The 18,269-nt window shown below is 37.8% G+C and overlaps 1 protein-coding gene across 1 annotated transcript in view; it reads left to right on the top strand.

Annotated features, from left to right (window-relative positions):
• RTTN (rotatin) overlaps positions 1-18,269 on the top strand; it is a 181,333-nt gene that overhangs the window by 52,140 nt on the left and 110,924 nt on the right. Inside the window, 5 exon segments of the mRNA XM_006147227.3 lie at positions 1,110-1,198; positions 1,586-1,703; positions 9,768-9,864; positions 10,458-10,526; positions 17,816-18,004. Of these exon segments, the coding sequence (XP_006147289.1) occupies positions 1,110-1,198; positions 1,586-1,703; positions 9,768-9,864; positions 10,458-10,526; positions 17,816-18,004 (562 nt within the window).

Here is an 18,269-nt window from a genome sequence, read left to right as displayed (position 1 = left end):
ATAACTTTGGACTTAACATAAAAAAGATTTTTATGGTTAGTATTCCTTTTTCTGAGAGTGAAAACTGGGATGGGAGCATTATTTAAAAAAAATATTTGACTTATTTGCAGTCTTAATAGCAATAATATAGAGTACAAAAAATAAGAAATGTGGAAAAATAAAATTTGGAGAACCTTGATTAGAGAACTATTGAGAGGAACTGTTTTAGGGAGTATTCCTTCAATATTGTTAATGTTTCAAAAGTACAACTTAATTTTGGTAGGCACTGGGCTGGGGGTGATGGGAGCTTTTTAAAAGTAGTAGCCAAAGATAGTTACAGTGATAGCCACTAGTTCAGTATTAGTGTGTGTGGGTTTTCTCAGTGAGAATATCGGAGAAAATTTGTCTGCCAGTTTTTAAATACATGCAGCTGACCTATAAGCAGTTAAGAGTTTTTGGTTCTATGTCCTGTTGTCTGTGTATGAGTGTGTGTGTGTTTGTGTAAAATCCTTATAAACGTTTTTATGAAAAATGTAATTTGTGACTATGTGCTTGTTAAAAAAGAATTTATAGTCTTCAGAAATATATAGAATACATTATAATCTTTTCCTTTTGTATTTGCTATTAATAGGTTGAGGTTAGAGATCTTTTATTAAAAGAACAGTGTGGCAATTGCAAGTCACATTTACACATCTGTAGAGAATTCTAACTATATCGAGATGATGATTTGGAAAAGAGGAAACAATATAAAGAAATGATTTTCTTTATACTGGTGAAACAATATATTTTATATATACATATAGTATGTATATATTATACACAATATTGTTTACCAATATAAAGAAAATTATTTTCCATGCACTTAGAGTTCTAGTACCCTTCACCCTGAACTGATTCACATATTCTTTTTTATAGTTCTGTTTTTTTAAGTTATAGAAATAAGATATGCTTGTTATATAAATGTTTTCAAATTGCCCAGCTGTATAAAAAGTTAAAAGTCTGAAATTAGCAGATGTTGCTATTTTTAATGGTCTGATAGTTGTGTAGATTGATGTTCTGTATATTTCAAAATATGTTTTTAAAAGTACAAAAATGTTCTTTAATTTTTAGTAACATTTTTTCCTCTACAGATATTAAAATGCATGCTGTGGTGAAAAAGTTATGCCTAATTGACAAGATAATTGAGTATTTAAATGAATGTGTGGGTCAAGATGGCCAGGTAAGACTAATGTGTATCCATCCAGACATATTTTCCAGGTTGGTGTTTTTAGTAGTTACATCTGAAACTGAATTCTGCTAAATTTGTCTGAGTACTTAGATTTTAAGTCCTAAGTAACACACACTATCTTGTTCATTTTCAAAATTTCTAAATGTGGGGCTTCTATAAGGAAAATTAATCTTAAAAGTGTTCATAAGATGCACATATAGAGTTTCCAACAGAAGTATATGTTTATTTTAGTGGAAAGTAACTCCTGGTGCTTATTTGCATTTTAGTTTCACTTATTTTGATGAAAAGCATAAAATCCATACTACGGTAATGTGGTATATTCTCTCTTACCTTAGAATGGGTAAATGTGCAGTAACAGTGTGTTTCCCTCCTGGCCAGGTTGTAGAATGTCTGGTGCAGCCGTGCCTCACACTCCTGAGGAAGGTTCTATGTGCCGACCCGGTGGTGCGTGTCTCCCTGTCACAGCAATCTTCACTCTTGACCCTGTTATTCAGAGGTGACTATAATACATTCTGCTATAATGAAATCAGTCTTAAGTTTTGAATGTTTGTTACTATCTGTAGATAATTTTTTTTTTTTTTTCAGTTTGGCTAATAAGACAGTAAAGTTTCTTAATGAGTATGATACTAAAAAAAAAAAACTCATCTCATTTTGAAACTTTTTTTTTGTTTGTATTTTTTAGAGATTTTTTGCTAAAGGGCTCATGCACTTGCCAGAGAGACAGAGAAATACAGAGAGACAGAAAGTGCTCTTGAGATCTTGGGTCCATGAGGGATGACCACACCAAAATCCTTCCTTCTCCATTCTCCTCTTGAGATCTTGGGCACACACATATGGCATGAGTTTTAAGTTGCCAGGTCTGGGATTCGAACCGTGGTTGACTGTGTGGGAGTCTAACAGCTTAACCATTATGCTGTCTGCTGGTCTCCACATTGGGAAATGTTTTATACTTGTGTGGAAATTTCCTTACAGTCTTCTTTCCAAGTAGGTCTTTGCACTGAGCAAAGCTGAGTCCTGTGATTATCTTCGCTCTTTGATGTAGATACCATTTGGTGCTCAGATGGAGAACTGTCACCTGTGGACAGACAGAGCTGCGGCTGCTGTCATTGAAGCCTTCTCTGGCCTTGTTTCCTCTTTCTTGTTTTGTTGTGTCTTCTGATCCTGGGACCTTTGTGTGATACTTGATCGTGCCATTAGACTGGCATGAGAGGCATAGCCCCAACCTGTGAGAGGTGGAAACTGCACCGTCTTGAACGACTCTGTGCATAAGTTTATCACATTTTATAAAATGTGCTGTTTTTATTTTAAACCCCCTATTTTAATTTAGTAATGTGTGTAGATGTAAAAATTTTTCATAGTTTTGTCCTCTTTTTTTGCCCCCTTTTCTTCTCTTCAACCTGTTCTGCATATTTAATTTACTAATATTGTGTATTACTTTTTTTCTTAGAAAAAAGTACCACTGCTTCTATAGGAGGCATTTTGATCACATATCTCAATATGCCTAATTTTGTCTGTTACCTGGCATGTAAGGGATAAGTGAGATTTATGTTCAGAATATATTATTAGAACATAGTCATTTTATTTTAGCATTCTGCTTTCTCTCCATGGCCTCTACTTGCCAAGCAAATAGTATACTGTTTATTTAAATAGCATCAGTGAGGTCCAACTAGGGGAAGTTCCGAACAGACTCAGGAATTTAGGCTCATAAAATTTAGAGTATAAAAGTTTTAGAAGTTCTTACAGATTGAGCTAAAAGAGCAAGTCAGGGACTCCTTGTTTTCTTTAATCCTGTCGATTATTGTCTTCCTTACCGTCCTTCAATTGAATGCAGTCCTTGGTTTACCTTATTGTTGATAATTTCCCCTTAAATTATTTCCAACATTGGTGTCACCATGCTCATCACTGGGTTCAGCTGTGCTTGCCAAGGCAACGTCATCTGTGTCCTTTTGTTACTTAACACTTTTTCTCTTATCACCGTTCACAAAAATCACTTTGGAAGTCAGAACATGAATTATAGTATTTCTCATTAATGGATTTGGTTTCAGGCTAAATTTTTTTATTTTTAGTTATTATTTTTTACTGCCATAGGGCCCATGGGCTTGCCTGGAAGACAGTGGGACAGAGAGAGGAAGAGGCAGAAGCACCCCTTCTCATGGGGTGTGGTCATTCTGTGATCCCTTCTGTATCATTTTTCCATCCTGTTGGGATTTGGGGCATGCATGCTACATGCCTGGTGTGTTTTCAAGCTGATGGGGCTGGAATTTAAACCATAGTTGACCCTTGGGAGTGCAGCCACCTTAACTACAAGTCCACAGGCTGGCCCCAAAATTAGTTTTCTTTTTTTTGTTGTTGTTATTTTCCAGCTGCTGGGTCTGGGATTTGAACAATAGTTTACCACATGGGAATCAAATGCCTCAACCACCATGCCACCTGGTGATCTGCTCAAATTAATTTCTTAACTTGCTGCTCAACCAGTTAAAATCCATTCCTCTCCAAACTTTTTTTTTCTCTCTCCAGGTTTTTGCTATAAGGTGTGTGTACTTGCTGGAGAGAGAATGAGAGAGATACAAAAAGAAAAGTGAGAAATCACCCCCCTCCCCAGGAGAATGACTAAGCCCTAATCCCTTCTCTTCCATCTTTTCTCAGAATTTTGGGCACATATGCACATGTGTTTAACATGGATTTTCAACCCTCCAGGGTCTGGGAATTGAACTGTGGTCAGCCACACCTTAAGTACTATGCCACGGGCTGTCCCCCCTCACCGAACATTTATTGAGCACATACTGTGGCTTAGGTATAGTGCTGTGCCCTAGAGTTAGGTTGATAAACTTGATAAATGACTTTCATGAGGATTATAATAGAGTGGGAGACTAACAAGAACATTTGTGACATAGCACAATACTTATAAGAGTGGGATTCTTGGTGTCAGGGGACGTGCTGAATAGATTGGGTGGCAGAGAAGAATCAGAGAACATTTCCAGGGCATGCCACAACTTCAGCTAGAATTAGAAATAAGTAGTTCAATAGACAGGATTAATGTCACATGCTGGGAGCTATGGTTATGTGTAAGAGAGGACGATATATTTGAGATGGTGATTGCTCAGGGAAGGCTGGGCTTGGGAGAGTCTGGGGAGAAGGTAAAGTGGTAGGTTGAGGGTGGAGGGCAATTCATGCAGGTCTGGTTGTTTTATTAAACAGCATTGAAGAGTCATTTGAGATTGTTAAACAGGGGAATATGTGTTTAGAAAGATTATTCTGTCCATAGCAAGGGGAATAAATTGCAGGGGTACAGTGATTAACCTCTCAGATACACTACTTTGAATGATGAACTTTGTATCATTGCAGAATTCTATACTGTATGCCGGGGTTAGAAATTAATGTAGAAATCATTTATCATACCCATCCTGCAGCAAGGAAATGGAGGTCGAGAGCTTTAGTAACTTGGCCAAGTTCATAACCACGTAACAGTGGGGACAGAGGAACCCAGACTTTCTTACCTTTGTTTATTTGTTGTTGCTTAAACAATTGCTGAGTTACATATCCTTCGAGTAAAATTTCCAGCAATGTGGAGCATCTGTAATCCAAAGCCTGAAGTCTAAGATGCTCACAAATTTGAAATTTTTATAGCACTAGCTTGATGCTACATGTGGAAAATTCCACACCCAGGGCCAGCAAAGTGCTTAGTGGTTATGTCACTGGATTCCCACATGGCTGACCATATTTTGAATCCTGGACCTGATGACGTGAAAATCATGCCAGGCATGTGTGCGTGCGTGCCAGAGATTCCCGTAGAAGAATGGGGAAGGGAAGGAATTGCTGTGTGGCTACCCGCCCTGCCCCCCCGAGGGTGATTTCTCACTTTCCTTCTTACTGTTTCTGTCTCTCTCTCTTAGGGCACACACCCTAACGCAAAAAACTCTTAAAAAAAAAAAAAAGCCACATCTGATTTCATGTGGCTAGTCTCAGTCAAAGCATTGAAAAAAAAAAATTGCGTAACTTTACCTTCAGGCTATGTTTATAAGGTGTATATGTGTATAAGGTGCATATGAAACACACATGAATTTCATATTTAGACTTGAGTCCCTTCCTAAGAAATCTCATTATGTATATTAGTAATCCAGAAATATCTGAAGTTTGAAACACTTTTTCTTTCCAAGCAGTTTGGATAAAGGATATTCAACCTACATGAAGGAAATTCTAAAAGTTTTCATTTCTTCCTCTTCTGAATTTCTCTGAAGAAGGATGTTTTAGTTACTTTAGGGATGTACTGTCAAGATGATTGTTTCTAGGGAACCAGCAGTTAGTGTAATGGCTGTGTCGCTGGACTCCCACGTAGTCAACCATGGTTCGCGTCCCGGATCCGGTGGCTTAAAACTCACGCCGGGCGCATGTGCGTGTGTGCCCAAGATCCTGAGAGGAGAATGGAGAAGGGATTGGGGCGTGGCCATCCCCCCTGGGGGGTGATTTCTCGCTTTCTGTCTCTATGTCTCTCTCTGTCTGTCTGGTGAGCACACGCGCCCTATAGAGAAAACCTCTCAAAAAAAAAAAAAAAAAAGATGATCCTTTCTACACACACAAGTTGTTTTTTTCATATTAGACACTCGAATATTGTATTGGTTCCTTTTTTCAACTGAAAGTATCCTGAATATATTTCCATATTATTATATATGACTCTACCTTCTATTTTTTTCTTTTTTTAAAAAAATTATTTTATTTAACTTTATTTATTTATTTATTTTCATATGACCAGAGAGAGAGGGAGGGAGGGAAGAAGGAAGGGAGGGAGTGGGAGAGAGAGAGAGAGAGAGAGATGGAAAGGAGAAAGCAAGCTTCCCAGTCTAGGACTTGAACTGTAATTGGCCATGTGGGAGTCCAGCACCATTAATCACCATGCCACCTGCTGGCCCCAAATCTACCTTCTTAAAAATGGAAAAAAAAAAACAAAAAACCAGCCACCAAAAATCCTGAAAAACTTGTGCCTGGTGTCACAGAGCTTTAGTTTGCTCATTACTGGATATTTGTTTCGTATTTTTCGCTGTGACGGTAGTCATGTTGCATAATCTTTATGTGTACGTTATAATTGTAAAAATGTCCGGGTCCAGGATGTTGAAAGATATGGTTAAATTTCTCTGCAAATTTTAAAAATGTTTAAAAGTGGTTTTAAAAAAGATTTATCTTTGGGACCAGCAGATGGCATAGCAGTTACGTCGCCACATTGCAAACCTTGATTCAAGTCCCAGACCCAGAAGCTTGAAAATCATGCTGGGTGTATGTGAGTGCGTGTTCAAGATCCTGGGAGGAGAATAGAGAAAACGGGATTATAGTGTGGCCATCTCTTCTGGCGCGTGATTTCTCACTTTTTCTCTCACTGTCTGTCTATGTCTCTCTCTTTCCAGTGAGTGCATATGCCCTAAGGGAAATAAAACACAACAACAAAAAAAAAACCTCTTAAAAAAACCAGAAAACAAAACAGTGTATCAGGGCTGGCAAGTGGCATATTGTTTAAAGGTGCTGGATGCTCACATGGCCAATTGTGGTTCAAGTCCCAGACCTTGCTTTCTCACTTTCCCCCTCTTTCTCTTTCTCTTGCTCTGTCCCTCTCTAGTCAAATTAAAATAAATAAATAAATAAAGTTAAATAAAATAGTTCTTTTTTTAAAAAAGTATATCTTCATAACTTTTGCCAACATTGAATGTGTCCCATTTGAAATTTTTCTTTAATCTTATAGGTGAAAATACTATATCATTGCTTTTTTCCTTCTTTTTTATTTTTATATTTTTGTTAACAAGCCACAGGAAGTGTATACTCTCTAGAGATAGAGGGAGAAAGCACCTTGTGATGGGTCATGGTCACCCTGGAATTCCTTCTCCGTGTCTCCATCCTGTTGGGATTTTGGGCACACATACGCACGTCTGACATAGTTTTTAAGTGGTATCTGGCTCTTCAGTCACCAGGCTATGGGACTAGCCCTCATTGTTTATTTTGCTATTTTAATTTTAGTGCAGTTGATTATCTTCATGTTTATTATATGTTGAAACTTTTTATTATATAAATTGCCTTTTTTTCTGTTGTATTCAACTCTTTAGTTACCTGCAGTGTTTCCTCCCTCCCTCCCCCCCTCTCCCTCTCCCTCTCTCTCTCTCTCTCTCTCTCTCTCTCTCTCTCTTTCTTTCAATATTTGTGCCATAGGGTCAGTGTTCTCACCAGGGAGAGACAGAAACAGAGAGTGGTAAAGGTAAATCATCCCCCAGGGGAGATGGTTCCACTGCAATCCCTTCTCCTTTCTTTTCTTGGGATTTTGGGCACATACACATATAAGCCTAGTGTGTTTTCTAGGCCACTGGTCTATTACTTGATCCACAGAGTTGGCCTATAGAATCCAGTGCCTTAACCACCATACCACCTGCTAGCTTGCATATTTTTGTTTTTTTTTTATAATGTTGATATTACTCTTATGCTTGATTTTTTTTCTTTTTAAGAGAATTTTGCTATAGGGTGCATGTCTTCGCTGGAGAAAGAGAGAGAGACAGAGAGACAGAAAGTGAGAAATCACTCCCCAGGGTGGATGGCCATGCCACGATCTCTTTTCCTCAATTCTCCTCTTGAGATTGTGGGTATCATGCACAGGCACCTGGCGTTGAGAGTTTCAAGCTGTCAGTCCAGGACTCTAACCACAGTCAGCCACATGGCAGTCCAGCACCTTAACCACTGTGCTACCTGCTGGTCCCTCTTATGCTTGATTTAAAGATATGTTTTTCTACCAATCTTTTTATCTTTCTAATGTGTATACTATTATATCTTTCAATAAGTTTAAGTCTTTTGTAGAAATATATAGGGAGACCAGCACATGGTGTAGTGGTAAGGCAGTGGATTCACATATGGCTTACTAGGATTTGAGTCCTAGACCCAGCAGCTTGGAGATCATGCCAGATGCATATGCATGTGCGCCCAAAGCCCCAAGAAGAGAGTGGAGGAGAAGTGATTGCAGCATGGCCATCCCCCTGGGGGGCTAATTTTTCACTTTCCCTCTCTTTGTCTCTTTCCAGTGAGCGCATACACCATATGGTAAAAAAATCTGAAAAAAAAAGAAAAAGAAAAATCTATATAAAGCTTTTCTGTTGTGGCAGTTGGGGTTTGCATCATGTTGTGAAATGAGAGTCATCTCAATTCCAATTGGAAACATAGACTCTGTACTTTCTCCTAATATGTTTTATAGTGTTCTTAAAAAATAACATCTTTTATCTCTGTAGAATTGATGATGGCATATAGTGCAAGGCAGTGATCTAAGTCTGTTTTTCTGTTTATGTTGTAGGCATTTGTATTGCAACACTTTCTTTTGTATTTGGGAATATTGTCACTCATTCTTTAATAATATGAAACATTTATTTTGTCATAAATTAAATTCTCATGTTTCTCTATTTTTTTTACCTTTGGTTTATTACTATTTCTATTTTTTTTTTTTTTTTTGGAGAGGTTTTTGCTACAGGGCTCATGCGCTCGCCAGATAGACAGAGGGAGACAGAGAGACAGAAAGCGAGAAATCACCGCCCAGGGGGGATGGTCACGCCGCAATACCTTGTCCTCCATTCTCCTCTCAGGATCCTGGGCAAGCATGCACACGCGCCCGGCGTGAGTTTAAGCCTCCGGGTCTGGGACTTGAACCGTGGTCGACTACGTGGGAGGCCAGCGACATAACAATTACACTAACTGCTGGTCCCAGTTTATTGCTATTTCTGATCATGTCAGCTGTGTACTTTTTCTTTTCTTCATTGCCCTTAGGGAAAATAGCTGTTTTTCAAAACTCATTTTTTGTTTTTGTTTCTCTGAATTTGCTAACTCTGTTTTATGTTATGATTCTTATTGTGTGATTAGTACAACCATGATACCTGTTTGTTTAGATTTCATAGGTTTTAAGCACTGAAAAATGATAGCACTGGGAACAGTTTAGAAGTGAAACAGGCTTATTAATGTTGCAGATTTGACCAGGCTACATGTAAATCACATGTGGTAGGGCTAGCGTTATGTCTATTATTTCAGCACATTTCTCCTTTCCATCATTTGACATAACAGACATGGAACAAAACCCAAAACAACATAACACAAACAATAGCATCATAAAGTCAAATATAAGCTCTATGATAACATGTTTGTAGTAAAGGGCAAAATGATAAAATAGGAAGATCTTTCAGTGAGGGAACTTTAGCTAGAATTATGTGATTTGACAAAACCTTCCTAGAAGCTGTATCAGTTTGCTCTTCTGATTATGTAAATGAGACAGTGTCTAGTGAGTGGATCTGCAGGTGTGATCCAGGACAACTGGTGTCTGCATTTCTGGGAAGTTACCTGTTACACATGCAGAATCACGGGCTCTCCACTAAACCTGCCATCTCAGAAACTGCATTCTCCAGGCCAAGCCTGAAAACCAGTGTTTCAGTTATGTCAGTTTAGCTGGGTAAACATCGCATTTCTCTTCCATTCAAGTTTAGATATCTTAAATTTGAAGTTCTTTCTCTCTGGAAGTAAAAGTATTTTCTAAAGTTGTGCTTGTTTCACTCCTCAGTTTCCTTGATATTTCACGAAGATTGTACTGTCGTGACTGAAGTTGGAGCATTATTTTGTCTTCTGTTATTTGATGAAGTATCACAAATGGATATGTGGTGAGCTATAAGATCTTACACGTTTTTAACTCATGATAGTCGCTTACCTAAGGTTTCCGATGTACTCTTACCGCAGCGTGTGCTTTCCATACTAGACATACGTGGTACGACTTTTGCTTTGAGTAAGCGCTATTAAAAAGCTATTCAAACAGTCACCCTGAAATTCTATTTCTGAACATTACTAAGTACAAAATTTAAACATTACTGTAGTGATTTTTCTTTAATATGTTTGAGTACATATCTTCCACGCTGCATTTTTTAATATTTTATTATTTTCTAAGAAACAGAAAGAAATTTAGGATGATAATCTGACTAACACTGACCTTGAGTATGATCATGCGATGGGATGCACAGAGCCCACCTGCAAGTATAAGTACCACATTCAGGGGATAACTTATCATGTGGAATTTATTTCTAGACAAGTTTAAACAAACGCAGGTAGTAGCAAACATGCTATAACTTATAACTTAGTACCTGGTAAATCCCGTTACAACTCTTGATTTTATTTCTGGTAAAAGTAAAGCAGATTATATTTGTTGGAAACTATGGCTTATTCAGTCGTTTCTTTCTCTTTGTTTTCTTTTATGAAATAGGTCCATTAGTCCTCCCGATAAACCTTCTTTGCCATCAGTCTTCAGTTTGCCTGTTTCAGTTTTTAGAAGGTAAAGGATTTATTTATTCTTCTTTTCTTGAAGGGTAAAATTTTGTTACAGAAATGGAAATCAAGATCCGTAATTTGTCACCACTTTTATTTAGCATTTAAGTTGCAATACTTACAGTACTTTTGTGTTTCCTTCCCAGTGGTACGTTGGAGATTTTAGTCAAGTATACTTCTCTGTCACTGACCTTTTTATTAGATGCTGTTTAAGTCTACAAAATTTGAAAACACTATACAGTGCACATTTGCATGCCCTTGAGCCTCGAATCTTCAGTTGTTAACACATGGGACTAATGAGTTCTCTCTCTGTATGTGCTGTTTAATTTGCATTTATTTCTCCATCTCATCATTTGAAAATGAATTTTTTCATTTTACTGTATACATTAACATGCACTTCCACAGCATGATCACATCTAACAAAATCTAAAATAATTCTGTAAGATGACTTGATTTCTCAGATTATCTCCCAGTATCCCTATAGATTGTTTTTTCTTTTTCAAAGTACAGGATCCAGTTGAAGTCATATATTACATTTGGTTTTCATGTCTCTGTAGACTTTCTCTTTGTTGTTATTGACTTATATACATACATAAAGTTCATGAGTCATCATAGGTGTATGGTCCAAGAATTTTTCTGAACAAACACATTGCATCACTAACACACAGGTTGAGAGACAGAACATTACTAGTAGGTCAGAGACCCTTTTCTTCTTCCCCATTACCTTTCTCCACCTCAACAATGTAGTCCTACTTTAGTTTCTGAGAATGTCGATTGTTTTTACTGGTTTTTGAACTGTATAGAGTGAGTCTGTGTGTATGGCTTCTATTGCTGAACCTGGAGAGATTTTTTCATATCAATACATGAAGCGATAGTTGGACTGTTTTCATTTTTGTGTAGTATTCTATGAAACAATGCATGACAGTTTGATTACTATTTTCTTACAGACATTTGGTTTATTCTCTGTTCTAGGCTACTACAAATAAATGACTGCTAAGAACACTCTGTTGTTTCTGGGATATAGTATGTTTATATGTTTAGCCTTAGAACATACTACCAGACAGAATTCAAAGCGGCCGTGTCTGGTAACATTTCTGCTAGCAGTGTGAGAGTGTCTGCTGTCCTGCAGCCTTACTAGCCTTTGGTATTTTCATTACTGTCTTGATGGGTTTTGGTTTGGCTAACTAATAAAACTCAAATGACTACAGTGGTCATGCTAACAATGAAATCACATTTGTAGGTACTGGAACCAGATTAGCGTAGAAGCCTCATGTTCCAAGTAGAAAATAAGAACTGTAGTTTGTGTGTCGTAGGCGTAGTTTCCAGGTCCTTCCAAGGCATTTTGCTTGCACCAGCTCTAGGGCTCAGGGTTGCTGAGAACTGCGGTCTCCCATTATGCATCATGTTTATTCCCAGACTTTCCAATCCAGAAGTGGGGGGTCATTTTCACCACAAGGAAAGAACATCAGAAGTTTGTTGACATTCTATATTTGGTTTCCCTGGGAAAAAGGGCCAGAAAGTTTGTTAGCTCAAGGTCGAAGTTGTCCTTAGAGATGAGAAAGAGTTTTGTGCTTTATTTCCAGTAATGTTATCATTTAGAAAATTGCTGTTGCCTTGTAGATGTATTAGTGCTGTCTCAAGCTGGTTCTGATGTATTACCCTTGCTTTTTATTACTTCCTTCTCTGTTACTGAGACTTAACTTGCATTGTTTTTTAACCTATTGAATGATTAGATATTGATTGTTAACCTTCTTTACTTTAAAGCTATTGGTATTTCTTTTTCTTTTTTTTTTGTAGAGATTTTTGCTATAGGGCGCGTGCGCTCACCAGAAAGACAGAGAGAGACAGAGAGACAGAAAGCTAGAAATCACCCCCCCCAGGGGGGATGGCCACACCGCAGTTCTTTCTCCTCCATTCTCCTCTCGGGATCTTGGGCACGCACGCACACACTCCCGGCGTGAATTTAAGCCAGCGGGTCCAGAGCTCGAACTACGGTCGACTACTTGGAGAGTTCAGCGACATAGCCATTACGCTAACTGCTGATCCCAAAGTTTTTGGTGTTTCTAAGTATAGCTTCTACAAATTTGATATACCATATTTTATTATCCTTTATAATTTTTTCTAATTTAATAGTGTTTTTTCCCTTAACCCATGGGTTTTTTTTAGAGTTATTGGGGTGACTGTTGAAGACTTAGTTTATAAAACTTTATGATTTTCTTTTTTCTTTTTTTAAATTATTGCCATCTAGCTCAATATCTTCATCATTAGAAAATATTTTCTGGGATTTTAAGTGTATGGACTCTGTTGGATTTTCCTTTGTGACCTGGCATATAGTCAGTTTATTAAATGTTCATGTATATTTGAAAGTAATAAATAATGTATATACATAATTGTTGGGTGCATTGTTCTATATATATCAAATGAGTTAAGTTTATTAATTGTGCTATTTCTTCTCTCTGTCTACTCTTGAAGTGTATCTGGACTTACGGTGGTTTGACTTAATAATATTTTGACTTTACAATGGGTTTATCAGATTATTAAGTACATTTTGACTTATACTTTCAACTTATGGTTGTTTTATTAGTACATAAAACCCTTATAAATTGAGAAGCATCTGTATTTTGAGATTATGCAATTTAGCTTTATAGAAAATTCAGGTCTTTATATATTTTTTTTAAGTTGTTTCTATCTTTATAAAGCATACCACTGTATCTGTAACTATGCTTCTTCATATAGATTCTGCTCTATGTATTTTAGTGTAGCTTCACCAGCATTTATTGGTTAGTAGTTTGTGTGATAAATGTTTTCCTTTTAATTGTAATTCCTGATTTACATATAATCATTGTACATCTTTGTGGAGTACAGCTTTTTTTTTTTTAAGAGAGATTTTTGCTATAGGGTACGTGTGCTTGCCAGAGAGACAGAGAGAGACAGAAGACAGAAAGTGAGAAATCACCGTCCGGTGGATAGGCATGCTGCAATCCCTTCTCCTCCACTCTCCTCTTGGGATTTTGGGCAGCATGCACATGCGCCCAACTTGAGTTCAAGCCACTGGGTTTGGGACTTAAAAATTGTGGTCAGCTATGAGGGAGCCTGGCAATGTAACCATTATGCCATCTGCTGGTCCCCACAGTGTGGTTTTTAAAGTATGTATATACAATGTGTGCTAATCAAGTCAAGGATATATGGTTTTGTGTCTATTAATTATTTTTTGCTTTAATTCCCTCACTGTGTAATTTGTAGTACCTAGGATTATTCTCTCTTATGTTATTCTATTGCATTCTATAGCTTTTGTTGTGAAGTGATAACCATCGACTATATTAAGTGGGGGCATAATGGTGTTTGTCTGTTATAGCCTGGCTTTTTTCACTTAATAGTGTATCTTTTTGGTCTGTCCATTTTGTGTCAAATGGCAGGAGATTATCGTTCTTTATGACCAAGTAGTATCCCAAGCATGCATATGTGCCACATTTTCTTTCCCCAGTCCTCAGCTGTTGGGTACTTATGTTGATTCCATGTCTTGGAAATCATTATAGTTAAAATTTTGATACTGCCAAAACTTAATTTAACTATAATTTAATGCAGTTCCTTTCAAAATACCAGTGACAGTCTTTACAAAAATTGAAAAGAACAATTGTAGATACTAGAGACAATGTGGGAGGAGGGTGGGAAATGGGGAAGGGCAAGAGGAAGGGAATCAAGGGAAAAAAGAAAGAAGCAAGATATTTAAGGGACACAAAAATGGAAAATTATCTGTTTTAATAGCATGTATGATAATATCTTTAACTGGACTAATATACAGTGTATTCATACTGGGAAAATTCATTTTGCAAGCTGTAATGATATACAGTGATTGAATTTATAAAAACTTATAATAAAGTACAATATAGTATAACAACAGTAACACAAAATTCATCTGGAATCACTAAAGACTTCCTTATTCCAAAGCAGTACTGTACAAAAAAAGATAAAACTGGAGACATCTTAGTACCTGACTTCAAAATATATTACAAAGGCATAAGAAACAAAACAACATGGTCTGGCACACAAAAATAGATACATGAACCTATGAAACAGAGTAGAGGATACAGAAATAAATCCAGCAACATACAGCTAACAGATTTATGACAAAGGTGCCATGTTATGTATTTTTTCTATTCTTGTAGTTTTAGCTTCTCCATGTCTTTAGATTCATTTTCTTGCAAAGAGGTTTGTTTCGAGAGGTTTTTTTGGTTTTTACTTTAGAGCATGTGCTCTTGCCAGAGAGAGACAGAGACAGGGGGTTTGGGGGACATGACAAATCACCCTCGGAGGGGTGGTCATGCCACAGTACTCTATCCTCTGTTCTCCTCTCTGGATTCTGGGCATGCAAACTCACCCAGGTATTGGTTCTGGAAGGCTGGAGAGCACCTCCTCCCCCACCATAGGCTGGGCAGGGGTCCCTACTGATGAACTCAAGCCAAGTGGCTTGGCTTGGGCCTGCTTGTTGGTCCTATCTCTGGGATTGCCCAGTTTGGTTATTTTCTGATAACCTTTCTTCCATTACTTTTTATTTGTATCACATATCGCATTAAACTCATCTATTGACTTTTCAATTTCCAGTGTATCTTTCATTTCTAAAATTTGCGTTGGTTTATTTTCAGGGCTTTCTGTTCTCTGATGAAATTCTCCATCATGCCATGATTTTCTCAAATGCGTTAATCACAGTCATATTTGAAATTCTTATCTAATAGCCACAGTATCTGGGTCATCTCTTGTCTGCATCTAGCGGCTTTTTTCCTTTTTTTAAGTCATTTTGTTCTGTCCCTGGCATGCTAGTGATGTCTGAGAAAATAGTGCATCTGCCAAATGAATAGTTGTCGAGACTGTGGATGACATTATCTCTCTTCGCAGATGATTTAATTTTCTCCCGGCTTGAGTTAGATTATGGTCAAGGGAATTGGATTCAGTCAGGGGCTGAAACAAGGTGATCCAGAGATGAGTTTCAGTTTTCATAAAGGCTGATCTATTTTGTGGTTTGCTCTTTCTTCTAGAGCACAGTCCTCTGATATTTAAACTGGTTTAGGTTGGGGTGTTTACCAGCCCTCCCACTTCTTGGCAAGTCTCAAACATCAGTGTTTGTGCCCCTAACCCTATTTGGCTACCAAAGCTCTGAAGTGCTGCTTTTTTGCGTGACCTGTTATCCCTGGGCTCATTTTAGAATTAGAAAATACTGATAGGGGAGAGTTTTGGAGAATGTAGGTTCTATCTTTTCTATTTGTCCTCATTTGGGTATTATTATGATTGATACAGGTTTTTTTTTTTTTCTCACTTAATAATTTTGCTAGAGGTTGTGTATGCTTGCTGGAGAGAGAGAGACGAGGGAGAGTGAGAAACGAATCCCTCGTCCCTGTGGGACATGCTCATTTTGCAATTCCTTCCTCTCCACCTCTCTCGCCTCTTGGTATTTTGGACACAAGTGTGCATGTACCCAGCATATTTCTCAAGTCACAGGGTCCCAGACTTGAACTGTGCAGTTGGGATGTGGGATTCAGCTGCCTTAGCCACCACACCACCTGCTGGTCTGATACAGGATTTTCATTCATAGCTAGAAGTGCAAATTGCTTGACTGGCTTTTTTCATTAAATATTTTCCTTGTTTACTTATGATTGAATGCGTGTGCACTTGCTACTGCATGCACATGTGGACATGACAGAGAGAGAAAAAGAGAGAGAGAGAGGGACCAGCAGTTAGTATAGTGGCTATGTCACTAGACTCCCACATAGTCGACCGTGGTTCGAGTCCTGGACCTGGTGTCTTAAACTCACGCTGGGCGCGTGTGTGTGCGTGCCCAAGATCCCGAGAGGAGAATGAAGAAGAAAGGATTGTGGCGTGGCCATCCCCCTTGGGGGGTGATTTCTCGCTTTCTGTCTCTCTGTCTCTCTCTGTCTGTCTGGCGAGCGCACACGCCCTATAGCAAAAACCTCTCCAAAAAAAGAAGAAAAAATAAAAAAAGAGAGAGAGAGAGAAAGGGAAGGGCGCTCTGTAGGATTTGGTCACACTGATCCCCGTCCTCTTGTCCTGTAGCCCATTAGATCTTGAGTTCCTCTTCGTGTACCTGGTGTGTTTCAGTCCAGCTTGGCCAGGCATTTGAGCTGTGGTCTCAGAGTGGGATGCGACTTCTCCTGAGCAGTGCAGTGCCATTGCATCATGAGACTAGCTGTTGTCCCACTTTTTCTAGAAGAGTTCCTCCGTCCCCTTTTCCTTTATTAGATCAACTCTTTTGTGTATTAGGCCAGTGTGTGTAGAGTATCTCACTATGCGAACTTGTATGATTATTTTCTTATTATTGGTAAGGAGTTGACTATGATATATTAAATGAGGAATATGTGATGTGTTTTATTAGTAAAATTTAAAATTATATAAAAGATAGCTACACTGAGAATTGTAGTCCTATTAAAAACCATTTTATTAATATTAACTTTGGTTTAAAAGAGATTGCTATTGAATCCCTTCATTTATAAAAATATTTCTGGGTTCTCTTGTTAAGTTTATTGTTGTAACCCATGTTCTCGTAAAAGTGAGCATAATAAGTTGGAATTCAATCACTTAGTGACCTCTGTGATCACAGCAGTTCATTTAACTTGTTGGAGTCATATTCTGAGCATGTGTAAAATGTGTATCTAATGTGGGCCATGTGACTGTGAATGACTAATAGATAACAGTGTTTGACATAAAGTAGGCATCATATTTTAGCTGAACGCCTTTTATGTCCAGTTTACTATACGGGCCCTAACATCAAGGAACATTAGCTATCTCTGCAACAACTCCAACATAGCACGAAATGTGGCGAACCCCATGAAAGAGTTGAACACAATATTGGAATTTAGAGAAGGGCCAAAATTCGTTCACGATAGCATGTATGGTAATATCCTTGATTAAGCCAATATACAGTCTATTCTGGATGGGAAATAGAATTTTATATGCTATGACGATGTACAGTGAATGAATATAAAATAAAGAAATTTAAAAGGAAAAAAAAGAAACGAGAACATTTGAGTAGCGATCTTTCTAAAATCTCTCCATGTTCACATTATTTTCTGTTAATTTTTTAAATTAAGTGCAATATTTTCCTTAAGCTAAAAAAATATTGAAATCTGCATAGCATAGTAGCTATATGAAAGCTGGGGCTACAAAAGAGATCTTTGCATTATTGTGGAATGGGAGGCATAGAGCAAGCCCTCATTTGTGGTGTGTCATTTGGATCAGCGTGTAAGATTTGAAAATTTTGTAATTATTTGTGTACATTTTCTTTAGGTATCACCTACCAGTGTGTGTGACTGGCCACCACGCTGTAAGTCCTTATGCCATAGTTTTGCCATTATCTGCTGATTGCTTGGCCTTGAAACCAGTGTCAGGTATGCTGAGAATGGCCTGGAACTTGTCCTGGTATCACGGCAGTGAAAATCTGCTGAAGCAGATGGACTCCGAAACCAGAGCCCAAGAGTAAGCTCTTATTGTTTAGTTGGTGAGGCACTCATGGATTAATTGTAATTCGTTGGTTAGAGCTTATGTTTTTTCTTTACGTCAAGCAGTTTGTTCACTTGATATCGTCATGTGATTCTGCTTTTTAACTGAAGATAATAGTTAGATAATAGGTAATGCTTCGTTTTAAAGATGACTTGTGTTTATTATTTTAAAAGAAATGGTTTGTTACCTGTTGATGTTGATGTGTATAGTATTCTCAACTGGACTGATCTGAGTTATATTT

This window comes from Tupaia chinensis, unplaced genomic scaffold, assembly GCF_000334495.1.
Source record: "Tupaia chinensis unplaced genomic scaffold, TupChi_1.0 Scaffold000206_1, whole genome shotgun sequence".
NCBI lineage: Eukaryota > Metazoa > Chordata > Mammalia > Scandentia > Tupaiidae > Tupaia > Tupaia belangeri.
Note: the sequence above shows the minus strand (reverse complement) of the source record. Positions and strands in the feature narration are given on the sequence as shown.